This window comes from Sorex fumeus, unplaced genomic scaffold (genome assembly GCF_029834395.1).
Source record: "Sorex fumeus unplaced genomic scaffold, SorFum_2.1 ptg000063l, whole genome shotgun sequence".
NCBI classification, from domain to species: domain Eukaryota; kingdom Metazoa; phylum Chordata; class Mammalia; order Eulipotyphla; family Soricidae; genus Sorex; species Sorex fumeus.
This window is the reverse complement of record NW_026606120.1, coordinates 12,098,114-12,125,140: the sequence shown is the minus strand read 5'-3', so window position 1 is coordinate 12,125,140 and position 27,027 is coordinate 12,098,114. Positions and strand designations below refer to the sequence as shown.

Below are 27,027 nucleotides of genomic sequence, written 5' to 3'. Positions count from 1 at the left end.
TCAGCCACTGCAAACAAGCCACAAGCTAAGTTTCTCTGATAAGGTACAGATCAAGGGGCAGTATCCACATGGTCCCCTGAGCCACGTTCTGCCCAGGAGACCCTCCGAGCTGCCTCCTTTCTTCGGGTCCTTGCATTGAACCACCAGCCAAAATCAAATGGGCCCCTGGGCCTCCTTTTTTTTTTTTTTAAAGACTTCCATGCTCCTTAATGCACTGTCATCAGTGGAGCTTCTCTCAGATGATTCGGCAGCACACCCACGTGTCCCAGTGTGCCTGCAGACTCCCCAGGTGTCTCTCGTGGTACCGAGGGGTCAACAAAGGACACTGCCTACGTGTGTACAGGCCAGAGAAGATGCGCTTGGAGTAGGGCCCCTTCAGCTCCGTGATACCCCGTGAGCCCGGCATGTGTGTTCCTGGGGTTATTGTCCCCGTCTCTGCCCTGCTGTGCTCTCCCTGGCTCTTGAGGGCCACTGGGCTATTGGCTGCTCTGGTGTTTCCAGACCTGCCGCTTCATTCTCATTGTTAGGAACATACATGACAACTCTCCTTTTTTTTTTTTTTTGCATCACATCTGGTGATGTTCAGGGGTGTTACTCCTGGCTCATGCACTCAGGAATTACTCCTGGCGGTGCTTGGGGGACCATATGGGATGCTGAGAATCAAACCCAGGTCAGCTGCGTGCAAGGCAAACACCCTACTCACTGTGCTGTTGCTCCAGCCCCCACGACAACTCCCTTATTGCAGCATTTTTGTTTATTCCATGTAGGTACATTCCAGATTCTTTCCAGATTTATTTTCTGTAAACTGTACTTCACATTGACGTAGGTATTTTTTATTTCGCGTTTGACTCAGAAATAAGAGTTAAGAGGAGAGGAAGCCTGAGAGTAGGCAGAGTGAAAGTATGTTTGCTCAATTGGATACATATGTATATATTTTTCTTTGGTGGTGGGTGAGGGTGTTGTTCCGGCCTTACTCCGTGGTCACCCCTAGCAATGCCGAAGAACCACATGGTACCATAGGCCTCCCATATGATGCAAAGTATATCTTAAGATAGTTCATTAAGCACTGCTTGGAAACCCTCACACCAAGAAGGGGGGTAAAAATGAAGTATTATGTTCTGTTCCTTTTGAACTGACACCTATAAGTCCTTAGGGGTTGCTCCTGGCTCAGCACTCAGAAATCACTCAGTCCTGGCAATCGCAGGAGACCATTTGGGGTGCCTGGGATTGAACCCAGGTCAGCCATGTGCAAGGCAAACACCCTACCTTCTGTACATTCACTCCAGCCCTTCTATTGAATAGATATATTTTGAAGTTGTTTCTTCGCCTTTTTTCCCTTGACTTCAATTGGCAGAATTTTTTTATGGTCTTAGGCATCTTGAAATTGTAACTTGCAGCTGGAGCAATAGTACAGTGGGTAGAGTGTTTGCCTTGCACGTGAGCAACCTCGGTTTGATCCTCGCATCCCACCCCAGAAGTAATTCCTGACTGCAGAGCAAGGAGTAACCCCTGTGCATCGCCGGGTGTGACCCAAAAAGCCAAAAGAAAAGTAAAAAAATAACAAAAGAAGTTGTATTTTAGGTAAGATAATGTGTAGAATTACATAACTCTTCGGTTTCATTAAAAGTACTGGCTATATTGGGGCCAGAGCGATAGTACAGCAGGTAGGGTGAATACCTTGCACTCGGCCGCCTCAGGTCCAATCCCAGCACCCCATGTAGTCCCCGAAGTGCCACCAGGAGTCATTCCAGAGTGCAGAGCCAGGCGTAACCCCTGGGCATCGCTGGATGTGACCCAGAAAGAAAAAAATAAAAAAAGAGTGCCGGCTATAGAGGTTTTGTTATTTGACAGGCTTGGAGAAGAAAACCCAGGTTTTGCAGCCCGAAGAGAAAAAGACAGTAGCCTACCACGAAGCGGGTCATGCGGTGGCTGGCTGGTACCTAGAACATGCGGACCCGCTCTTAAAGGTAAGGAGTTTTGCAGGGAGATGGAGGGATGGCGAGGCAGTAGGTTGTATGAGCAGGGATTTGAGGGCGGAAATGGAACAGCTGCAGAGAAGCCTGTGCATGAACTCAGCAGTACAGTTCAGTGTCAGTATATAAGGATCAATTGTGTATTCTTTTTTTGTGTGTTTGGGCCACACCTGGCAATGCCCGTGGGTTACTCCTGACTATGCCGGATGACCATAGTGGGTACTAGGGATTGAACCTTAAACCCAGATCGACCATGCAAGGCACACTCCCTGCTCTCACTGTAAATCCTTCTGGACGCTCAGTTGTATTTTTGTAAATAGTAGCATGGAACATTAAAAATGAATTTGTTTTCAGTTTCCTTTATGACAGCATCCAAACCATAAAATAATAGGAATAAATTTTTCAAACCTTATGAAGAACCTATATGTTGAAATAATAGAACCTCGATAAGAGATATATCATGTTCATGGAATGTTGGGCTAGTATTCCCAAATTGGTATGCAGGTTTCATGTAACCTCTCCTAATTATAGCATGTTTTTTGGAGTAGCAGCTAACAAGTTGATCTAACAAAAATTATGTAGGTCAAAAGATTAAACACTGAAGAATAAATCTAATGGAAGATGATGATACAGTGAGTAAGACTCATGCCTTACAAGCACCCGTCCTGAATTTGGTCCCTGACACCTCATTGTCCCCTGAGTGCCAGTAGGAGTGATCCCTGAGGCAGAGCCGAGTAAGTCCTGAGCTCTGCAAGGTGTGAGCCAAAAATCAGGGAAGATAAAACACCCGTACAATCAAAACTTACGAATCTTAGTTAAAATGTCCATTTCACCGGAAGCAGGATGTTGGCTGAAGGAAACATAACGAGAAGTAGTAAGGCTTATATGGAGTAATAAATGATCACAGAGAGCTATAGGAATAGGGTATGTGTAACCTCATGTTTTAGTAACTGATGTAGAAGCAGTAACAAAGAAGATGTACACTGAACACAGTTGGATAGCTTTGGAAGTTGCCAGGGATGTGTGGTTTCCTTTTTGGTTTTTGGTGTTGTTTTGGGGCCGCACCCAGTGGTAGACTTTGTAGAACCTAAGAGAAGTTCCATCTTTTTAAAAAATTTTCCATAAGAAAGCTAGATAGGTGTCTATATTTTTTGTAGCTTAGGGTTTAGGTTACATGCCTGCAGGAGTGTCAGTGTGCACGGTCCTGGTGTCAGGGTGAAGCTATCTTTAGAGGAGCAATTCCTCCTGCGCGGCGCCTCCTGCTGGCTTCCCTCCCAAGGCTAGTGTACCTCCTGCTGTCTTGCTTCCTTTTCTTCGGTGTTTCTGTTTAGGAAAGGATAGACCTGGTGCTCAAAGCTCCTCGACATTCTGCATGTTTCCTGCTTGCCAGGTCTCCATCATCCCGCGGGGCAAAGGCCTGGGCTATGCTCAGTACCTCCCCAAGGAGCAGTACCTGTACACCAAGGAGCAGCTGCTGGACCGGATGTGCATGACGCTGGGTGGCCGGGTGGCCGAGGAGATCTTCTTTGGGAGGATCACAACTGGCGCCCAGGATGACTTGAGGAAGGTCACTCAGAGTGCATATGCACAGGTATGTCTGCTCAGAGGAAGGGTGCGTCCTGTGTGAAGGGTGTGCGCCACTATAGGTGATGATGCTGGGGGACTACTCCTGGCTCTGTTTTCAGGGGTCGTTCTCAGTGTGGAGGGCCATGCTGTGCTGGGGATCAGTGCCTTAACCCTCCTGACTGCCCTTCTTGGTGTATTCATACAGGAATGCACATTTGTTGGTGACTTTGAAATGAGGCTATTTTGACATGTTTCTATTTTTTGGGCACAGTTGTTATTTGAAAAACAATGTGCTTAAATGTTTAGTTTTGAGATGATTTAAATGGTCCTGCAATTTTGTGTTGTCTTGGGGCAACATCTAGAAATGCTCAGTGCTTACTCCTGGCTCTGCATTCAGGAATTGTCCTTGGCACTGCTTAGGAAATCCTATGGGATGCTGTAATCAAATTCCTGTTGGTTGTGTCCAAGGCGAGTGCCCTGTCTGCTGCGCTATCTCTCTAGCCCCAAATGGTTCAGCTTTTGATGGACAAAGTTGGTGCACTTATACCACCATCAAAGACAAATCATTCTTTTTAAAATTCCATTATAGAGGCTAGAATATTGGTACAGTGTTAGGTTATTTTCCTTACACATGGCTGACCGAGATTTCATCCTTGGCATCCCATTTGGTCCCTGAGCCTACCAGGAATGATTCCTGAGCTCAGAGCCAGAAGTAAATCCTGAGCCCTGCCAAGTGTACCCCAAAACAAAAACAAACCAAAACACCTCTTTTTAAAGCAGTCTCAAAATTTAAAGAAAACAGTCCAGTGGGTTCATGCAGGCCCCTCTCTTGCTCCCCAGAACATTGTCATGACCCAGGTTGCCCCAAGCACCACAGGCCTGAGAGGCGCCTGTTAGGATTGCATTGTGAGGCCAAGTTGCCAGGAGTTGGGGGTAGGGAGGGCTGGGAATGGCTGGGAGCCCCAAACAAAAAGGTGTTTTCAGAAGTCGGGTGGTATTTAATACTTATTTCCTATGAGTGTCTGAAGGCCTCTATTTAGGTGGGAGATCAGTTGTCAGCTCGTGGGGTTCCTCCCATATGAGGCACCTGGCCTTGGACTCAACCAGGGGAGCAGCTAGGCTATCTCCTTTCCTGCATGGCAGCCATACTCACTCCTGCACTTTCTTGTTCCCCTGCTGGGTGTACCCCCAGACAATATGCCGGGCTGTCCTCAACCTGGTGGTATGGATTCCCTGAGCTCTCTTCTGTTCACTGGCTCCCCACACTCTTTCATTTTTGGTTTTGGTTTTGGTTTTGTTTCTCTTTTTTTTTTTTTTTAAATGTATTTTGGGTTTTGTTTTGTTTTGTTTTGTTTGGCTTTTTGGGTCACACCCAGCGAGGCACAGTGGTTACTCCTGGCTTTGCACTCAGGAATTACTGCTGGCAGTGCTATGGGGTGCTGGGGATTGAACCTAGGTTAGCCACGTGCAAGGCAAATGCCCTTCCCACTGTGCTATCGCTCTGTCCCCAGATGTTTCCTTTGTGACCTGCTTCTTGGCCTGCTCTTTCTGGCAGGGCATTGTTAGTTGTGCCTGTTTGCTCTTGTGTTCTTTCTACTGTAATTTTCTTTTTAAAATAATAGTTCTTTTACGTCTACCTTCTCTCTATTTTAATACCTTATCTAAGTTTGTCTGATTCTATTGAAACCTGTTTCCCTTAGCATCCGAGTTGGAATTAGAATAACTTTCTTAATTTTTGTTGTTTCACAGTTCCCTTTTCTGAATCTTCATGAAAATATTTTTTAAATATTGGGACCTTTCCCCATTGGTACTCAGGGGCCAAATAGTGCAGTGGCGCCCCCAGACCTCCCCTGTGCAAAACTCATGCTCCAGTCTTTCAGTTACTTCCACTGCCCGAAGTTCATTCCATGAACTTCATAAAATGCAACTTGTTAGTTTCCTGAGCTCTCATGCTCCCCACATTCACATGGGTCTTTACTTTTCTAGTTTGGATGGATTTTACTACCATCTGGACTAGAAAAGAGAATAACTAACATATTTATGTGGCCATAGAAAGCTGCTCAGGTAAAAAAGATTATTACAGTGAAGTTTGTGAGTTTAGTGTCATTGTCAGTACATCGCCATTTTATCAAAATATGGTGGCCTTGTCTCAGTGAATGTCTACCTCTATGTTGTATTTATTTTCAGATTGTTCAGTTTGGCATGAATGAGAAGGTGGGGCAAATCTCCTTTGACCTCCCCCGTCAGGGGGACATGGTGTTAGAGAAGCCTTACAGCGAAGCCACTGCCAGGCTGATTGATGACGAAGTTCGGATACTTATCAATGAAGCTCATAAAAGAACAGTAGCACTTCTCACAGAGAAGAAAGCAGATGTGGAGAAAGTGAGTACCAGCTGTAGAAATGAGTCTAACTTTTTAAGCTGCAAGATGTTAAGAAGGCTGAAAGGGGGAGGGTGGTGTCAAAAGCGTGAAAGGGGTGGGCTGTGTTTTAGAGACAGCCTTCTCACCAGAGGCTACCGGAACAATGGCGGGGGGCGGGGGCGTCAGGGCTAACTCCTGGTGCAGTTGGGTTCATCTTTCTTCAAAGCTTATAAAAGCAGATGTTCTGGGGTGTGCTGAGGGATTTTCTTATGATGGCGGGGGACAGGGGGCAGCAGGCCAAATGTGGAGCATCCGGATTTACTCCTGGGTCCCTGCATTCATTCATTCATTCATTCATTAACGTTTCTGGGTGCTGCCTCTCTGAGGCAGTGAGGAAATGGAGAACATACATGAATGCTATCCTCAGCCCTGAGAAATATAATCGCAGAATCAGAGGTGTCTTAGGTGAGGCCAGGAGGTGACTCAGTGGCCGAGCACAGACCTGGGGCCTTTGGTTCCATTGCTGGCACCATGGAAAAAATAAGCCCATGGAAACCTGCAAAAAACATCATTGGATCGGAATGTTCTTCCCACCAAGTATGTTTCCAGGACTTCTGGAAGTACCTTTAAGGCGCACGGGGACTGATTGGACTGTCGATTTCTCACATCTGGAGTAGCCAACAGTGGCAGGCAAAGACAAAAACATAGAGTAAGGCCCTGAGTGGGTCGCCCCTACGCCGGGAGATGCCTTTTCCTCGGTTAGGAGCATCTAGGGATGAGCTGCTGTGTGATTTCCCCTATATCTTATTTCTGGTGCCTGCAGAGGGAGGGATCCGTTCTTAATGCGCTGGATTGACTCAGAATCCATAATACCCACATTAGAAATTGTATTTATTTATTTATTTTGTCTCTGGATATTCCATACTCAAGAAAAATAGAAATGAAAATTTCCTTATATATTAGTCCTTCGTAATTAAAGGCCAGTGCAGTAGAGCCGAGCTCAGCATCCCTGCTAGCAAGACGAGGACAGTGCATGAAAGCACTGAAGCCTGGGACAGTTGGATGGAAGCTTCACTGTCCTCAAGCCTGCTGGGGAAGAACTTGCAGAACCCACCGGATGGGCATGGGGTACGCGGAGAGCAGCAGGAGCTCTGGGAAAGGAGAGGCCGAGCAGTCAGCTCTAAGGCAGGAGAGGGCTGGAGGGTGGTCTGTGTACAGCGGGGGAGGAGCAGGTGAGCGGACATACACGTGGACGCCTGGAGAGCAGAGCTCCGGGCCAGTGCTGGGCCTTGTCCCGCCCCAGCCCACAGCCACTAGTTTTGTTGTTGGGCCCTCAGTAGCCATCATGAATGCAGCTGACTCAGTGTAGCTGGTGGCAGGGGACAAAGAGCAGTGAAGGTAGTCCTGCAAGGGTTCCAAAGGATTCCATGGGGAGAAGTGAGAGGACTGTCCCGGGTGATTCCAGACACAGCCTCTGCTGGAAGATGGAGTCACAGCACAAGGGCCAGAGGCTCAGTCTAGGGTCAAGATCGGTGGGGCTTTGAAAATTTCCTATGGGGGCATATATTCATAATGAATATTTTTTTGAAGTTGAGGGGCTAGAGCAATAGCACAGCAGGTGGGGCGTTTGCCTTGCACATGGCCAACCCGGGTTCGATTTTCATCATCCCATATGGTCCCCCAAGCACCACTAGGAGTAATTTCTTGAGTGCAGAGCCAGGAGTAATCCCTGTGCATTGCCGGGTGTGACCCAAAAAGCAAAAATGTTGATGTAATTTTCTTGAATAAATATAGGTGGTTACCCACATCTGTGCAATAGATTGAAAATTAAAGATGAGTCTAATATAATCCTCAAGCTTTCATTGCTCAACATATATTCTCAAGCCGTGTGTGTGTGTGTGTGTGTGTGTGTGTGTGTGTGTGTGTGTGTGTGTGTGTGTGTTTCCTGGCTTCACCCAGCTGTGCTCAGGGCTTACTCCTGAGTCTGTACTCAGGGATCATTCATGGTGATACTCTATGGGAGGATGCTTTGTGGTGCGGGGATCACACCTGTGTCTGCCACATTCAGGGCAAGTGCACTACCTGCTTTCCTATCCAGCACTTTTTTTGTTTGGGTGTTGTGTTTTGTTTTGTTTTTTTAACTCTTATCTTTCATAGCAAGTGATAGCAAACGTTTGGCCCTGAATTACGGAAATGAGAATGCAAGGAAGGAGTAGTTGGTTGGGCTGGTGAGAACACAAAGGCCTTGCCAAAGGTCTTGGACACTGTGGGGGTAGGGGTAACTTATGTACATCAAACCTTAGAATCAGCAGTGTAAGCTTGTGACCTAAACCATAGTGGTTAATTTTTTTTAAATTTGCTGAGGGGATCCTGGGGCCATGCAGTAGAGGGACACTGAACATCACTGGTAGTGGGTTTGGAACTAGAAGTTGAATTCCTAAAACTAAATCTTGGTGCTCAAATAAAATTTCAGTGGCAAGATTAGCACACACAAAGGGCCTTTATCTTGTAGAGATAAAGGTAAACCTATATGTGAATACAATTATGTGGCATCTGGGATTGTTTACATAATCCCAGCAAGGGATTAAGCTGAAAATTGCTCTCTGCTGGGATGGGTTTTAGCAGTAGAGCCCTTGCCTTACTTGTCGGTCATCCTGGGTTCAGTCTCCAGCACTGCAAAAAAAAAGGCAGAAGCTTTAGCATGACCTGATACTCATTGATGGTTATGTGAGTTATTGATTTTCTCTGCTTATGTGTGTTCTCTTCCTGATGGGCATTTGTTTTACTCCAAAATTAGGTGAGACCTTGTATTATGTATTTCAGTGGTCTTAAATAATTTTTTGGTCTCAAGTAGGCTCTAAATAAACCATTATTAGCAGCGTGTAGGCTTTCCTGAGTAACTAATGGGAGTCTGTCATATTTCAGGTTGCTCTTCTATTATTAGAAAAAGAAGTATTAGATAAGAATGATATGGTGGAACTTTTGGGACCCCGACCATTCGCAGAAAAATCTACCTATGAGGAATTTGTGGAAGGCACCGGCAGCTTGGACGAAGACACTTCGCTACCCGAGGGCCTCAAGGACTGGAACAAAGAGAGGGAAAAGGAGAAGGAGAAAGAGAAAGAGGAGACGCCAGAGGAGAAAATTGCCAACCAGATCCGAGGAGGAAGACCGTTCTAGCTGGTCCGAGGGGCGTTCCAGTTTGCACATTGCTCTGAGCTCTGGCTTTCACGGGACAGTGAAAACACCAGCCAGTTGATCTTGGCCAGACACTCACCTAGTTGAAGTGGTGAGGAGCCAACTTAGTCCTCTGTCTGAGAAGACCTGGGAGGGTGGCTCCCGGGGAGAGTACTGATGTGGACTCCTGGGAAGCAGGTGGCAAGTAGGGCCAGCCCAGCGTGCTGCTCCCCCCCCTCCCCCAAGGCCTAAGGGCCCAAGAGCCTTAGAGCCAGCTGCCGAGTCCATGGTGGAGACTCCAGGCTGCCTGCCTGGGACAGGTAGGCTCCCTCCTCCTGCCCCGCCCACCCTTCATTCCTGGGTCCCCTGGAGTTCCCCTCTGAGGAAAGGCTGTGAAATTAAATTGGAGTCCTGATTAGAGTATGTTCACTTGACTTCCTGTTTTAAAGATTGAATCTAGATCACATATGTTGCTGTTGAAATGGAATGATTTTCTACAGAGAACTGTAACATATTTAAAAATCTGAATGTATTGTGTAAATACGGCTTCTTTACATCAGAAAAAAAATAAAGTGTAAGCTGTACCTCTTTTTTCTTCTGAACTCAGGATCCCCCTTTATAACTGGGATACTTCTATCCTGAAAATATCACGGGAAGCAGTGAACAGTTTACTTTTGAGGCATCCTTGAAAGCTTTGAGCCCAATATAAGTTCTCCAGAGAGGCTCTGTTATATGGATTTGTGTGTCCTGGAGTGACAACTCTGATAAAGAGAATGGTGATACCAGATCAGTACTGGGAGAATCTCTGATAACAGCTGAGATATCCTCACTAGGCTTGCCATGACATCAGCCACGCCATCGGGGTCTGGAAGGGACTGGAAGACCCTGGGCTCTGAAGAAGACCCCTCTGGCCCTGAACTGTCCCTCTTGTCCCAATAGTCTCATTCCTTGGAAATAAGTGTGTGGCTCCAGAAAACCCCAAATCTGCCATTGTCAGGATCTGTAGGGAAAAACAGCAGAGAGCACAGATACTGAAGCTTCAAGTGCCACTGTTAAGACGTGGATGGCCCATTTCTGCATTCTTTTTATTTATTTATTTTTTTGCTTTTTGGGTCACACCCGACGATGCTCAGGGGTTACTCCTGGCTCGTGCTCTAGTTCCAGCCCCCTCTGCATTCTTTTAATACTTGTTTATTTTGGGGCCATAACCCTAGCGGTGCTGAGGGCCTATTCCTGGCTCTGTACTCAGGAATCACTCCTGGTGGTGCTTGGGAACCTTATGTGGTGCCAGGATTGAACCCAGCTCAGCCAAATGCCTTACCCACTATATTATCTCCAGCCCACGGTTGACTTTTTTAGAACAATCTGCCTTCTCATGGTTTTCAAGCTTGCATTTTTTTTTTTTTTGGATCACATCCAGCGATGTTCAGGGGTTATTCCTGGCTCTGCACGCAGGAAAGGAATTACTCCTGGCATTGCTCCGTGGACCCTATGGGATGCTGGAGATCAAACCTGGGTTGTCCACATGCAAGGCAAATGCCCTCCCCACTGTACCATCACTCCAGCCCCAAGCTTGCATGTTTTTTGCTTTTTGGGTCCTACCTGGCCATGCACAGGGTTTAAGTCCTGGCTCATGCACTCAGGAATTACTCCTGGTGATGCTTGGGGGACCGTATGGGATTCTGGGAATCGAACCCGGCTTTGCTGTGTGCAAGGCAAACACCCTACCCACTATACTATTGCTCCAGCCCCAAGTTTGCATATTATTCTTGGTAATGCAAAATAATGACTTTGGAGCAGGTCCGATGCAATTAAGAGGGCTTTGTTCCAGGTCACCCAGGTGTTCGCTAACCCTCCAACCCCAGGTACAGCCTATAGGACTCTTACCACCTCAGGACTCTAACGCAAGGAGACCCCTCCCCCCCCATCAAAGAGGCCCGTTTGTCATCAGACGCTCGGGGTGCTCCATCACTCCCAACTGTTATCAGTAGACCAAGTCCTGTGGAGGCTATTTTGTATCCCCAGACTTCAACAAGCATGCAATAAGAGACTTGTTTCTCATTCCCAGACCTTCAGGTGTCCCTGGAGGCCTGATTTCTTTCCCCACAACCTTAGGGTACTCTAGGAGGCCCAGGTGTCCTCCACAGAAATCCAGGGTGCTCCCGGAGGCTCTTTTGTCTTAGTTGACATTTGGTGCTCTTCAACTGTCACTGTAACTGTCCTCCCATTGTTCATCGATTTGCTCTAGCGGGCCCAGTTAATGTCCCCATTGTGACACTTGTTACTGTGCTTGGCATATCGAATACATCATGGGTAGCTTGCCATGCTTTATTCTCTGTAGCTTGCCAAGCTCTACGAGAGGGGTGGAGGAATAGAACCTGGGTCGGCTGGGTTGGCCGCATGCAAGGCAAATGCTCTACGCTGTACTATCGCTCCAGCCTCTCCTCAACTGTGAGTTTTTTGTTGTTGTTGACTTTTTGGGTCACACCCGGCGATGCACAGGGGTTACCCCTGGCTCACGCACTTAGGAATTACTCCTGGCGGTGCTCAGGGACCATATGGGATGCTTGGAATCGAACCCGGGTTGGCCACGTGCAAGGCAAATGCCCTACCCGCTGTGCTATCACTCCAGCCCCACGAATGTGAGTTCAAACTGGGTGTGTGACGCGTGTATCTGGTGGTCAAGAGCCGCCTCCCCACCCCAGCCGGACATTGGATGGAAGGAATGGGGGCCACCAGGCTGGTTGGTAATCAGTTGCCGTTTATTCAAGTCTCAGAGTGTTAAGAGAAAAATCACATAAGGGTTGGGGGTACACAAAGGTGTGGTTGAATGTTACCAGAAACAGTGAACAGATGTTAAAGCCCTCCCTTCAGGGGAAGTTCCAGGAGATTAACTCAAGGACAGAATCACAGCCTGTAAGGAGATCTGCCCCAGGGCAGAATTCCATCTAAGTGTATTACTTTCTCCTTTTCTTAGCCTGGAGCGATAGCACAGCGGTAGGGTGTTCACCTTACAAGCGGCCAACATGGCCGACCCGAGTTCGATTCCTCCGCCCCTCTCGGAGAGCCCGGCAAGCTACTGAGAGTATTCGATATGCCAGACACAGTAACAACAAAGTCTCCAATGGAGACGTTACTGGGCCCGCTCGAGCAAATCGACGATCAACGGGAGGGCCTTTACCTTTACCTTTACCTTTACCTTTCTTAGCCTGTATCCATTTAAACAGTCATCTGAAATTTACTTCTTAATATTTCTAGTCATATGTATGGAAACAGTAAGAGATAAGCTTAAAGGGTTGCTCTTCTTGGGGACATATCCCTTTGTATCCCAGGCTACGACCCTCAAACCAGGTTAGTCTTTCCTAACTCCACCAGGGTCCTTAGTTCTTTTTGGGTCATGACAGTTTATTCCATGATGATGCTCTTGCATGTTTTATGGTGCTTAGCCTGTCCCTTTTTGCCAAACATTTAGGCTCTTTTTTATTATCTCCAGACCTTTCGGATGTTCCAAGAAGACATTTTGTCGTGCCCAGATACTCTGGGTACACCAGGAGGCTCGTTTTATGCCTTCAAAATTTCAGGGTGCTCCTGGAGGCCCCTTGTTCATCCCCAGAACTTCAAAGTGAAGTGTTTGTCATCTCTAGAACTTAGCTTGAGGCTTGCCCTGGGTCCATCCTTTTCTCTTCGAGGGACCCCTGTTTGGGGGTGTTAGGAACTAAGGGCAACCGGGGCTTAAGTCAGGTAAATATATCCCTGAATAAATATTCGGAGTCAACTCCCAAGTTACAAACAAAGGCATACCATTAATTGTCTTCCTGTGTCTATACATAAAGGACATTGCTCTAAAGTAAACTATGCAAAGGACATAAAGGAAAGAGAAAAGGAATATTTCACTTACATATACAACATTCAGAATCCTCAAAAGAATTTGACTTTACAAATCACAGAGTCTGATTTGGGGATGTTAGTGATTAACAGGAGAAGGAGAAGTTAAAGATAAATGCAGAGAATTGGGGAGTGCCTGATGGAATTGGGTGTGCCTTAGGAGCACCTGGTGAGGTAACCCTATAAACCTAAGCTTCCTGAGGGGAGAAAAAAGACAAACCAATGTTATCCAACACTCGGGTCCATATTTTTGCCCCTGGACATTCACGGTGCTCTGGGAGTCTGGCTTAATGTCCGGATCTTCCCTGAGCTCATTTTTTCTCTTTAGAGTTTCAGGGTTTGCCAGGAGGCTCATTCCTTGCTCCAGACTGTCAGTGTGGTCGTAGAGACCCATTTTTCTTCACAAAAACTGGCTTCCTAGAATGCACTAGGAAGCCAGTTTTTCCATCCCTAGACATTCAGGATCCTCCACTGTCTGTTTGACTTTGCCAGACATTTAGGGTCTTTTTTTTTTTTTTTATCTCCAGACCTTTCAGATGTTCCAAGATGACATTTTGTCATGCCCAGATACTCTGGGTACACCAGGAGGCTCGTTTTATGCCTTCAGAATTTCAGGGTACTCCTGGAGGCCCCTTATTCATCCCTAGAACTTCAAAGTGAAGTGTTTGTCATCTTTAGAACTTTCAAGTGCTCCAGAAGGATCCAATTGTCATCACCAGAACTTCAGAGTGCTCCAAGAGGTCTGTTTGTTTTAACAGACTTTCCGGGTGCTCCTCGAGCCCCAGATGTCCTCTTTAGCCCATCAGTATGCGACAGGAGGCCATTTTGTAATGCCCATAATTTCAGAGAGCTCTAAAAAGCCTGTTTGTTGTCCCCAGACATTCATGTTCATTGTTCATAGCCAGAACATGAGAGTGCTCTAGGATGCCTGTTTTTTTCATCCCCAGACCCTCAGAGTGCCCCTGGAGGCCTGTTTGACATCCCCGACATCTCCCAATTTTCTCAGTGCTGGAGGTTATTTTGTCATCTCCATACTTTAAGGGTGCTCCAGTAGTTAATTCTTTTGTCCTCAGAAATTAATGGTGTGTCAGGAGCCTCCTTTCTCGCTCCCAGAATTTCAGGGTGCTTGTGTATGCCCATTAATGTTCCCAGATCTTTAGAGGGCTCTAGAAAACATTTTTGGGGGGGAGGGGGTCACACCCGGTGAATCTCAGAAGTTACTCCTGGTTCTGCACTCAGGAGTCACTCCTGGCAGTGCTCAGGGGACCATATGGGATGCTAGGAATCGAACCTGGGTTGGCCACGTGCAAGGCAAACACCCTACCCACTGTGCTATCGCTCCAGCCCCAACAGGTGACATTCTTGGTTTATGTATTAGCACCACAGTCTCAGTGTGAGGCTCACTGCTTGGGAGACACTGCTGGCAGTACTCAGGAGACCATGCACCACAGGAGATCAAACCCAAACCTCCAACTGAAAAGCAGTTTTTGGAGCCTGTTGAACCATCTCTCAGGCCTGAAGAGTTAACACATTGTGTTTTTGCGGGGTTGTGGAATTAGGGTCACACAGCAGTGCTCAGGGATTACTGCTGGTCCTGCTTAAGTGTATTCTTAGCAGTGCTTGGGGTGGGATGGGGAGACGTGCGTGGGGATCAAAATTGAGTTAGCTACATACTAGGGAAACAAGTTGCCTCCTATACAATTTCTCTAACTCATAGAACTGACACCTTCTAAATAAGTTCTGAAAGAGTGAATGTCAAGAACTAGCTAAATGGTTCCATGTTACTGCTTACTGGCGTCCATTGAATGTGTCTAAGGGGCTGCCAGGAACTGGAATGGACAGTTCTTTTCAAAAGCATTCGGCCAAAATAGCAGTCTGCAGAGACCCCCCCCAAAATGTAAGTTCATCCCAGGATCTTTCATAATAAAAATTCATGCTCGGGGCCGAAGCAATAGTACAGTATGGCATTTGCCTTACACGCAGCTGACCCGGGTTCAATCCCCAGCATCCCATATGATCCCGTAAGCACCACCAGGAATAACCCCTGAGCATCACTGGGTGTGGCCCAAAAGAAGAAATAAAATTCCAGGCACTGCATAATGTTCCTGGAGTCCTTCCAGGAGTCATGTCCAAGCACGCCACCAGAAGTAAGTCTTGAGCACAGATGAGTGTGGCCGCTAAACCCAACCAAAATGAAAGCATTAGTCACCACTCAGATTATTTCTCATGGAAAAGAAATTCCATGGTTGACCATGTGCTTTTCTAAGATGTCACTGTTTTCTCTCCTTGAATCCTCACTACCTCTTTGACTTATGACTAATAAACATTTCTATTTCCCTTCTCCTTGTGGTCTTTCTTGAGTCATGGCTGATGACCCCACAAAACAGAAAGATAGGACAGTCCCAGTCCCCAGGGCCTTAGAGGGTCTTAATGGAGAAATTAAATTAAAATGAGGCAGATTTTGATCTATCATTGTCCTGATTTTTAAAATAAAAATGTTTATTTCTAATCATTTTATAAAACAGAAAAAGTTTTCTCTTGTTTTCATAAGCATTAGTAGTTCAAATGTTTTCTTCTGGTGATATCTAAATTTGATAAGAACCGAGGGCCTTTTTCTGAGTCTGAAAGCATATGGTTGTATTTTTCTGTGTGAAATTGTTAAAATATCTGGTGTAAAAAGCTCACGATTCAAAATGACTAAGGTACAAAGAACTATTGAAATTAAGGCAAAGATGGCATTCTCATGTTTCATAAAAATTGATGGTTCATGCCTCCGAGTGCCATTTAAGTGCATCAACGGCACTTAATGATCTCAGCAATGAATTCTGGAAAGCAGCAGCTCCCCAGAGACTTCTCCAGACCCCTTGCCACGCCGATTTCACCAGGGCACCTCAGACAAAGCGGGGGGTCCCCTCTCCACCCATTCCAAATGAACCCCCAGTGGCTGCAAACTTCCAGAAGAAAAACCCAGGTCTGTGGGACCAGAGATTGAAGACTCAAGGCCACATGCCCGCAGGGACAGGGACAGGCATCCCTTCCCATCTCCCTGCCCCTTCAGGATTCTGGCTGTCACACACACAAACACTAATGCGTTTAAGCGCATTAAAGGCCATGATCCAGACTCATAAATGGAATGAATTAGCTGGACTGAATGGAATGAATTAGCTGGACTGGATTAGCTCGCAGCAGAGATGTCTCCTGACCCCATTCATTTACAGTTTGAGAATTCCAGAAGCAAGCAGCCACTTTTGCAGGCACGTGACCTCTCATGATATTCATGATATTCATAATAGAAAGTAAATTACCTAGCATCTGCCGGTGGCAAGCAAGCTTGAGTGGTGGTGGGAAAATTAGAAATAATGGTGGTGGGAAGGGGTAATGATGGTGAGATTGGTGTTGAAATATTGAATGTAATCAAGTAATGTGAATCTTATGAAAATAAAGTTTTTAAATTATAAAAATATTGAAGATTCAAAAGTTTTTATACTGGTATGTCTAAATGTACATATTTGTTTGGTGTCTGCATTGGATTGTTAGAACATCTGACCTAGAAAATTTTGTGAGCTGAAATAATTGTGGTACATAAACACAGGTTCAAAGAGTAATAGTCTAGAGTCTAGTTCAAAACATGAGTTTCTAGAGTTATAAAATTGACTGTAAAACTTTTATCCTACCACTGTTTTATCTGATCTCTAAAAGTTTTGGTAAATTTTTTTTTTTTTTTGCTTTTTGGGTTACACCCGGCGATGCACAGTGGATATTCCTGGCTCTTCACTCAGGAACTACTCCTGGCAGTGCTCGGGGGACCATATGGGATACTGGGAATTGAACCCGGGTTGGCTGCATGCAAGGCAAACGCCATACCCGCTGTGCTATCACTTCAGCCCCCAATTTTTGGTAAATTAAATTTCTAGAGCAACTTGATCACTTGATCACTTGACTTCCCGTTAATTGTCGATTTGCTTGAGCAGGTGCCAGTAACATCTCCATTTGTCCCTGTCGTGTCTAGTGTAGCCCAATGGCGTCTGTTTGTTCTAGGAACACGAAGAGCCTCAAACCGATCGTTCATGGTCTTGATGAAGAAGTCTGACCATCTGGTAGGTGGGTGGTCACGTGGTCTTTTGACATCCCGTGGAATCCAGTCGGTAACGGCTCTAGTCCAGTGGTCGTCTCTAAATCTCATTACATGACCAGCCCATCTGATTTTTGATGCCTTGGCAAATGAGACAGCGTTCCTGATTCTTGATCGTCGACAGAGGTCGGAACTCTGGATTCTTTCTCTCATTTGAGTGAAACGTGATATTCCAAGCATAGCTCTTTCAATTCCTCTTTGGGAGACCTGAACAGCGTTCTTATCCTGTTTGCATAGGGCCCAGGTCTCTGAGGCATATGTTAATGCAGGAAGAACAGTGGAATCAAAGAGATGTGCCCGGAGCCGGAGGTTCTTCATCCTCTTAGCTATTTCTTCAAGGCTCTTGAAGGCGTTCCAAGCTGCTCTCTTCCTCCTGCGCAGCTCGGGTGCCAGGTCATTTGTCATGTTGACTTCTAGACCTAGGTACACAAAGCTGTTGCATTCGGAGATGGTCGTTCCATTGAGAGCAAATGGAATATCAGGAACGAGGCTGTTTCTCATAAACATTGTCTTCGTAAGATTCAGCTGTAGTCCTACCTTTCCACACTCACGGTCAAAGTCGGCCAGCATTTGTGCCGATTGGCTGATGTTTGGTGTTATTAAAACAATGTCATCAGCAAAGCGGAAGTGGTGTAGTTGCCAACCATCTATCTTCACTCCCATTCCTTTCCATTCCAGTCGTCGCATGATGTTCTCGAGGGTGACACTGAAGAGTTTCGGTGAAATGATATCTCCCTGCTGAACACCTCTCTTGATGATCACTTCTTTGTAGAATGGTGAGATCCTGGTAGTGAATCAGTATTTCAGCTCACGGAGGATCCTGATGTATTGAGTTTGAATGCCCTGATTGGCTAGGGCTTCAATGACCGCTTCTGTCTCAACAGAATCAAAGGCCTTCTTTAAATCAATGAACGTTAGACAGAGCGGCATCTTGAACTCCCGAGAAACCTCAGTGAGTTGGTTATCGTGTGGATATGGTCAATGGTACTGAAACCTTTGCGGAACCCAGCTTGCTCGCATGGTTGTCCTTCATCTAGTGTTCTGCTAATCCTATTAAGGATGACTCGAGTGAACAACTTGTAGATGACAGACAATAGGCAGATCGGGCGATAGTTGCCAATGTCATGGATATCTCCCTTCTTGAACAGTAGTACAGTCCTTCTGGTTTTCCATTGGGATGGAACCTTGCATTCAGACAGGTGCATGTGAAGAGCCGAGCCAGCGTATTGATGAGTACTGACGGCAGATTCTTCAGGTGTTCAGGTCTGACCTTGTCTGGGCCGGGTGCTGTTCGTTTCTTTACTGACGAAATGGTGTGTTGGATTTCAGAAGGGAGAACATTGGGAATGACATATCCATCCTGTGGAATTTGGTATGTCGGCAGGTGGACATGGCTATCGAAGAGATTTGAGTAGAAGTCATGGATAATCTTCTCCATTGCCGTTCTGGAAGATGTGATAGATCCATCAGGACGTCAGAGGGCAGTCATCTTGGTCTTGTAGTTGGCGAAGGACAGGCGGGCGTTACGAATACATTCCCTGGCTTCTGCCGCATCTACCGGCACTTCTGCTCTTCTCTCTTTGAGGTCTTCCTTGATCGCATCTCTGCACTGCTTTGCGAGCTCCGACGTTCTCTTGCAGTTGCCTGAGGCATGCGCCAAACCACGTTGGCGAATAAGCTCAAGAGTTTTCGAAGACAAGCTTTTTTTTTTTTTTTTTTTTTTTTTGTGGCTATCTCTCTCTTGGTGTTCCTCGCACAATCATGGAGGTGCTGAACCAGTCGATCATATTCCTCGCAATGTTGTCAACAATGTCATCTTCCCATGTTGCCGCTATAGTGCCAAAGAGCTCCCAGTTGGTGGTCGTTCTGGGAGTTCTCTTCTTAAACTTTGCAGCCCTTTCTCCCCGCTCTGTGAAGTAGAATTTTGCACGAAGGAGACTGTGGTCCACTCCCGTTTGGAATTTTGGGACAACAACGACATCGATCAGGCAAAACCGATGAGCAACTTAGCAAAAGAGTTATTGCACTGACATTTTGTGTATTGTAACTGGTTTTATACAAATATGACTAGTGAAAATTGTATAATTATAATCATGTAATTAAAAGTATTAACAACCAAAAAAAATGAGGCAGCTAGAGTGGGTCTAATCCAGATGTACCAGGGTCCTTTTGCAAAGGGGACATTGGATGCTGATGGGAACTCCAGGGAGAAGTGGGTATTGCAACCGTAGGGACCGTCTCTAAGCCAACGGGCCAGAGCTCATACAGCAAACACCAGGCTTTACAAGAGGCAAGGAAGGGGCTCCACGAGAGTCTCCGAGTGCGCTCAGTGCATTTGACTCCAAACCTCCAGAACTAGAAGGCACAGTGTCACCCAGTCTCATGGCACTTATGAACAGCAGCAGCCTCACAGGAGAGAGGTACAGAGAAGACAACAGCTTCTGTAAGGCATGGGTGTAAGGCACTTGCCTTGCACATGATACTAGTTCCATCTTGGCCCTGCATATGCTCCCCTGAGCACTACCAGGAGTGATTCCCAACGAAAGAGCAAGGCTAAACACTGAGGGGCTGGAGCGATAGCACAGCAGGTAGGGGGCTTGCCTTGCATGCGGCCGACCTGGGTTCAATTCTCAGCATCCCATATAGTCCCCTGAGTACCACCAGGAGTAATTCCTGAGTGCAGAGCCAGGAGTAACCCTTGTGCATTGCCAGGCGTGACCCCCCCCCAAAAAAAAATTTAAAAAAAAGACTAAATACTGAGCACTGCTGGGTTTGTCCCCTCCACCACCCAATAATTTAAATAAATTCACATGCTGGCATATTGGTGATCATAAATAAGGGCATCCTATTTCACTTTGCATGCAACTGGAAAAAACAGACAAAGGTTCTGTGTTTATACAACCTCAGTGCTATTATCATGTTACAGTTAACTTTCAATATTGTAAACGTTTCTGCCCACATTTGAAGTTTCTCAGTTCATTCACATTCCTTTTAAATTGGGCAGACGAGGGTTTCACAATGAGCCCGAATCCCTGGTGACCTTCACTGAATAATACATATTCTTATTTGATTTTTGAGTTTCCTTTATTTTTATTTTATTTATTTATTTATTTATTTATTTTTTTGCTTTTTGGGTCACCCCCGGCAATGCACAGGGGTCACTCCTGGCTCAACGCTCAGGAATTACCCCTGGCGGTGCTCAGGGGACCATATGGGATGCTGGGAATCGAACCCAGGTTGGCCGCGTGCAAGGCAAACGCCCTACCCGCTGTGCTATCGCTCCAGCCCCTTGAGTTTCCTTTAAATTATTATTATTATTTAAAAAATTTTTTGGTTTTTGGGTTATACCTGGCGGCAACACTCAGGGGTTACTCCTGGCTCTGTGCTCAGGAATCACTCCTGGCAGTGCTCTGGGGACCATGTTAGATGCAGATCAAACCCAGGTCATCCGCATCCAAGGCAAACACCCTACCCACTGTGCTATCATTCTGGCTCCAACTCATGTTCATTTTTTGGCACCTGCTGCCGCATTTTCACCTGGACTCCCTGGACTCAGCTTAGCAAAAGTCCAAGTCATTACAAACCCCAAGACCCTTCTAGATGGGCGCAGAGGCTGTGGGAAAGGTGCTCCGCCCACACTACAATTCCCAAGGACCTTCGGGACGTCATCCAGTTACTTCCGCTGGGGAAGGAAACCGCCCCCTTGGCTGCTTTTCTTCCTGCTCTGGCTCCACGTGGGCTGAAACTCCTCGGGGTGCTGAGGGAGGATTTTAACGAGCTGGGGACTGTGTGGGAGACGCGGAGAGGTGAGTGACGGGCCCGAGTGCCGCTGGGAGGCTGGGGGAGGCGCTGGGCTGGAGCGCAGAGAACGGAGGGGTTGCAAAGCGGGTGCGGCAGAGCTGATACCAGGGGAGGAGGGCGGAGGGTGCTGCCACCCCCCTGCTGGACCCCGAAGCAGACCGGCAGGTAGAAGATCGCTGACCGAGGGGGCAGAGGCCAGGGAGGGGACGAGACTGGACAGGTTTATTTCCGGGCGGCCCCCGGCGGGCTCTGCATCACCTCCAGCGAGGTCTGGCTAGAGCTGTGCCTGGGGAGGGTCTCAGCCGGGTTTTAAGGTCTCTTTGGCGGCGAAGGGGCAAAAGCAACGTCGTTTCTCAGTGGAGGACGGGACAGCTGCTCTCTGGCAGGAGGGAAGTGGAGGAGTGTGGTTATTCCCGCATCCCTCTATGCACAGGAGTGGAGGGAATTCAGCCTGCGGGATACTGCCCTGTGCGGAGACCCGGGTCCGGGGCAAACCTTGCATCCCAGTGGTTTGGGCTAGATAAAAGGGTCCGGCGAGATCCCTCTTAACTGCTTCTGGTGGCAAGAAGAATGTCCCATTTTCAGGGGTGGTTCGCTTGGGAGGCAACTGGCAGTAAGGGTTCTGTTTTTATATAACCTCAGAGTTATTATCAAGTTACAGTTAACTTTCAATATTGTAAATGTTTCTGCGCACATTTGAAGTTTCTCAGTTTATTCACATTGGCAACTGGGAGGAAGGGTAGAGGAGCAATTGTTGAAGGTGGATCTGGAGATTTCCCTCACTGGCTCCTGGGTGAATTTCAGCAGCTGGGTGCTAAGAGAAGAAAAAAAAAAAACACCAAGCAGATACTAAGTGAAAAGATACCCTTATTAAAATTAACGGCCCGATGGGTGGGGGTACAATTCAGACAGGCTTATTAAACCCTATTTTATTTTATTTTGCTTTTTTTTTTTTTTTGATCACACCAGGAGATGCTCAGGAGTTACTCCTCGCCCTGCACTCAGGAATTACTCCTGGCGGTGCTCAGGGGAGCATATGGGATGCTAGGAATCGAACCCAGGTCGGCAGCGTGCAAGGCAAATGCCCACCCTGCTGTGCTATTGCTCCAGCCCCTTAAACCCTATTTTAATCAAGCCCATTAGAAGACATTTGTTCAGTCACATTGTAGGACTATAGTTTGATTTCTACAGAGGGCAAGTTAACAAAAACATGGTTTTCTCTCTAACATCACTTTAAGTTTGCCAGAGGGCTTAACAAACCTAGTTTGTTCTTTTAAATAAACACAGCAAGACTGGAGAACTCTCCATTTAGGATTCCCTATTATTTACTGAGAGGTCCTGGGGGTTGGCTAAAGACAGGAGGTACAGCGATAATGCCATTAATGTTTACCTGTCACCTCAGAGTTACCTAGGCTTAGCCATTGTGAAGCTGTGAAGATCAGGTTCTTGCAGAGTATCTGTTCCTGTTTTTTTAGACCAGTTCCTTTAACTGTTTTTCTGTCTGCATGAGGATTAGGCCCTGTTACAGAGAGGAAAGACTTTTATCTGGATTTATGCAAATCAACATAGTGCCAGGAAGTATCAAAAACATAAGGAAGGGGCTGAGAGAGAAAAGCAAATATTTCACTTTACTCACAGTGTGATGCAGTATACCCATTTGCTGTGGGTCCTAGTCAAAAGAAGCATTAAGATCTGTAGAGATAGATTATATAGTCTAACAATATAATGTCTAATTAGTTCCAGCTGGAAAGTCTTGATCTTCAATTACCTAAGAGCACTGTAAAAGGAGTCCAGCATTAAGATCTATAGAGATAGAGCATAGAGTTAAATATCTTGTCTAATTCATTTAGTCCCATGTTGAAAACCTTGAACTCCAATTATCTAAGAGCACTGTTACAGGAGTCCAGCATTATGATCTGAGCATTAAGATAAGGACAGAATTTAACATCATATCTAATTCATTTAATCCTATATTAACCTTGATTTCCAATTATCTAAGAGCACTGTAACAGGAGTCCAAATCATCTAATATCTTCTCCATAGATCTTACCAAAAAGGTACTAGAACAATTCTGCAGATATAATTTAAAGAGTTTCATATAACAATACTGTTTGATCATAGTTTCTTTCCTTAAAACACAACCTCAAAGTTTCTACACGTTCCTTTACATTCATTCTGTCCTGTAACTTTTCTTCTTTCATTTCAAAAACAGTTTCACTACAGTAGGATTCCCTCCCTCCCCATGATAATATCATTATTTTTCTTACCTAAAATGTACATCTAGTCTCCTTATAGTCACATCCTATAGGTTTTAACTTCTTTATCTTACTAACCTTTAATACAGTTTGATGTCCAAAAAAATTTGGAAACAAGTTGCTAATCATACCTTATTTAGCATGACAAAACTGTACTCTGCAGTACTATTTCAAAAGTATTTAATGAATTCTATAGATTCTCAAAAGGTTTACAGTGACCACAATTGAGGATCTTATGACATATTACTCTTGGCAAAAGTTCACTTCATATTAGGAATTAACTAGACAACATATATGAACAAGTTTTATCTTTAAAATTTCGATTTCTAGGAAAACAGATATAAAGGGGTTAAAATAAAGATTACTAAGAAACAGTAAGCATTTCACACCTCTCCATAAAGCTCTCTTAAGGTCAGGTCAAGGTGACATAGCTTACATGATATAACATTATCTTAATAATAGCGTGCATTTTCATGTATTGTGCCAACTAACAGTATAGTCTGGAACTGTTGACTAGTTATTCTCTGCATTTTTGACCCAGTTATCCATATTCAGAATTTACTATCCTATTTCAAGGGTCTGTACTTAGCCACTTCAGTGGCTCACTGCTCCTACCCCCTCTGTTTCCCCTTCAGTAAGAAGTTGTGAGGCTGGTCTAGAATTCTAGGAGGAAAGTCTGGTTATCTTTAAAACTTTTACCGAGGCACAATGTTGTGGCTTCGGACTATCAGGTTGACATCTGAGATCAGATAAAACACTGGTAAGGATAAAAGTTTTATAGCCAATTTTATAACTGTAGAAACTCATGTTTTAAACTAAACCATTACTCTCTTTTTTTTTTTTGCTTTTTGGGTCATACCTGGCAATCTACAGGGGCTTACTCCTAACTCCTCACTCAGGAATTACTCCTGGCAGTGCTCGGGGGACCATATGGGATGCTGGGAATCGAACCCAGGTTGGCCGCGTGCAAGGCAAAAGCCCTACCCACTGTAAGCTCCAAACCATTACTTTTTGAATCTGTTTTTATGTACCACAATTATTTCAACTCACAAAATTTTCTAGGTCAGATATTCTAACAATCCAATGCAGATACCAAACAAATATGTACATTTAGACATACCAGCATAAAAAAAAACTTTTGAATCATCAATTTTTTTCCTGTGTCCTGTGTCCTCCCGTTGTTCATCGATTTGCTCGAGCGGGCCCAGTAACGTCTCCGTTGGAGACTTTGTTGTTACTGTGTTTGGCATATCGAATACATCACGGGTAGCTTGCCAGGCTCTGCTGTGCAGGCGAGATACTCTCGGTAGCTTGCCGAGCTCTCCGAGGTGGGCGGAGGAATCGAATTCGGGGTGGCCGTGTTGGCTGCGTGCAAGGCAAACGCCCTACCGCTGTGCTATTGCTCCAGCCCGCTCTAGCAATTTTTTTTATAATTTTAAAATTTTATTTTCATAAGGTTCACATTAATTGATTACATTCAACATTTCAACACCAACCCCACCACCATTACGCTTTCCCACCACCATTATTTCGAATTTTCCCACCACCACTCAAGCCTGCCCGCCAGAGGCAGGTGCTAGATAATTTCTTTTTTTTTCTTTTTTTGAATTTTGGGTCACACCTAGTGATGCACAGGGGTTACTCCTGGCTCTGCACTCAGGAATTACTCCTGGCGGTGCTCGGGGGACCATATGGGATGCTGGGAATTGAATTCGGGTTGGCTGCGTGCAAGGCAAATGCCCTACCCACTGTGCTATTGCTCCAGCCCCTAGGTAATTTATTTTCTACTGCTTATTATGAATATCATGAGAGGTCACGCGCCTGCAAAAGTGACTGCGTGCTTCTGGAATTCTCAAACTGTAAATGAATGGGGTCAGGAGACATCTCTGCAGGGAGCTAATCTATTCCATCTAATCCATTCCATTTATGAGTCTGGATCATGGCCTTTAATGCGCTTAAACGGCAGTTTGTGTGTGTGACAGCCAGGACCCTGAAGGGGCAGGGAGATGGGAAGGGACGCCTGTCCCTGTCCCTGCGGCCATGTGGTCTGGAATCTTCAGTCCCTGATCCCACAGACCTGGGTTTTTCTTCTGGAAGTTTGCGGCCACTGGGGGTTCATTTGGAATGAGCGGAGAAGGGACCCCCCGCTTTGTCTGAGGTGCCCCGGTGAAATCGGCTTGCCAAGGGGTCTGGAGATGTCTCTGGGGAGCTGCTGCCTTCCAGAATTCATTGCTGAGTTTCTCGATTATAAAGTGCCATTGATGCACTTAAATGGCACTCGGAGGTATGAATTTTTATGAAACACGAAAAAGCCATCTTTGACTTAATTTCAGTAGTTCTTTGTACCTTAGTCATTTCGAATCGTGAGCTTTTTACACCAGATATTTTAACAATTCCACACAGGAAAATACAACCATATGCTTTCAGACACAGGAAAAGGCCCTAGGTTCCTACCAAACTTAGATATCAGCAGAAAACACTTCAACTGCTCATGTTCATAAAAACATGAGAAAACTTTCTTTGATTTACTTTTGATGGCTTCTGTACCTCTGTTATTTGTAAAACAGCTTAATTTCTTGTCGAAACTATATCTTCACTGCCTCACAAAGCTCTTACTTACTTCTCCTGCTTTGGCCCTAGCCCTTTCTAAAGCGGAGAGGATTTCAGGGATCAGTGAAGTCAGGGGGCCCCCACACGTGGCTTCTGTGAGGGGGAGGAGAGAGATGGTCACTTTCTCCCAAACCACCTCCGCCACCCGGGACCCAGGATTTTGGGTTCTTGTCTAGCCTCGCAGAAAAGAATTCCAGGAGTACACGAGCTGTGAAGTAAAATTATATTTTATTTGGAGGCTTTTAGGAGGGAAGGAAGGAGAGAAAGAGAGTAACACATTCAAGAGAGAACACAGGCTTTTCCAAAGGTGGAGAGAACCCTTATGCACATCCCAGCATTTACGGAAGCATGGAAGTTACACATCTCCAGAGGGGAGATGTGGGTGACACATGTGCTTGGCCATGTGGGCACAAGCATCACATTGACTCAGGCAGCATTTTGTGCGGCATCCTTTGTTCAAGGTGGTTTTTATAGGGTTTTCCCAAGCTGCCCCCACTTGAGGCTTCTAGCTAGGTACAAGTCTTTAGCAAGGGAGGTGGCCAAGGGGGTGGAGTTGGGAGTGGTCCCTGGCCTTCTTTGAAATTCCTTTCCTGGCTTGTTGCTTGTTGTTCCCTGGAACTTCTTGGGGGTGGGGTGGGGGGTGGAAGGGTGGTGTCCAGACTTCTCTAGGTATGTTACTGGTGCCAAGTGAAAAGTCTTTTCGGATCTTAGTTCTTGTTTTCTGCAAAGTTGACTCTTTGCAATTTCAGGGCTATTGATACTGTTATTTCCCAGGAAATTCATTGCCATAGCCTTGGGGGGCACGAGGGGGGCGGGGCTTCCCTGTCTACCTGCCTGCCTACCTCAGGAACCCAGTAACCTTTTCCAGTAACATCTAGATTGAGAATTTCAGTTTCTCCTTGTACTCAACACTCATTTTAGAGGCCTTTCAGTTTAAACCTGATCTAACAAGGTCCAAACACCCAAACTTTTCAACCTGGCTCTAACATCCCAGTGTTCCACACACAGAAAACAGACAATTTGACTATAGACGTCTGTTTATAGATGGGTGACACACACAGACACACGCACACACACACACACACACACAGAGACACACAGACACACACCCACACACACCACCAGGTCTCGGTTTCTGGATCTTTTTTTTTTTCTTTTTGGGTTACACCTGGCGATGCTCAGGGGTCACTCCTGGTTCTGCACTCAGGAATTACTCCTGCCGGTGCTCGGGGGACCATATGGGATGCTGGGAATCAAACCCAGGTTG

The 27,027-nt window shown here is 45.9% G+C and overlaps 1 protein-coding gene across 1 annotated transcript in view; it reads left to right on the top strand.

Annotated features, from left to right (window-relative positions):
• Window positions 1-9,661, top strand: part of AFG3L2 (AFG3 like matrix AAA peptidase subunit 2) — a 38,008-nt gene extending 28,347 nt beyond the window's left edge. The window contains exons 14-17 of the mRNA XM_056126852.1: window positions 1,852-1,967; window positions 3,364-3,564; window positions 5,727-5,921; window positions 8,826-9,661. Of these exons, the coding sequence (XP_055982827.1) occupies window positions 1,852-1,967; window positions 3,364-3,564; window positions 5,727-5,921; window positions 8,826-9,080 (767 nt within the window). The 3' untranslated portion in view covers window positions 9,081-9,661. The remainder of the gene's footprint in view (window positions 1-1,851; window positions 1,968-3,363; window positions 3,565-5,726; window positions 5,922-8,825) is intronic.
• The last annotated feature ends 17,366 nt before the right edge of the window (window positions 9,662-27,027 follow it).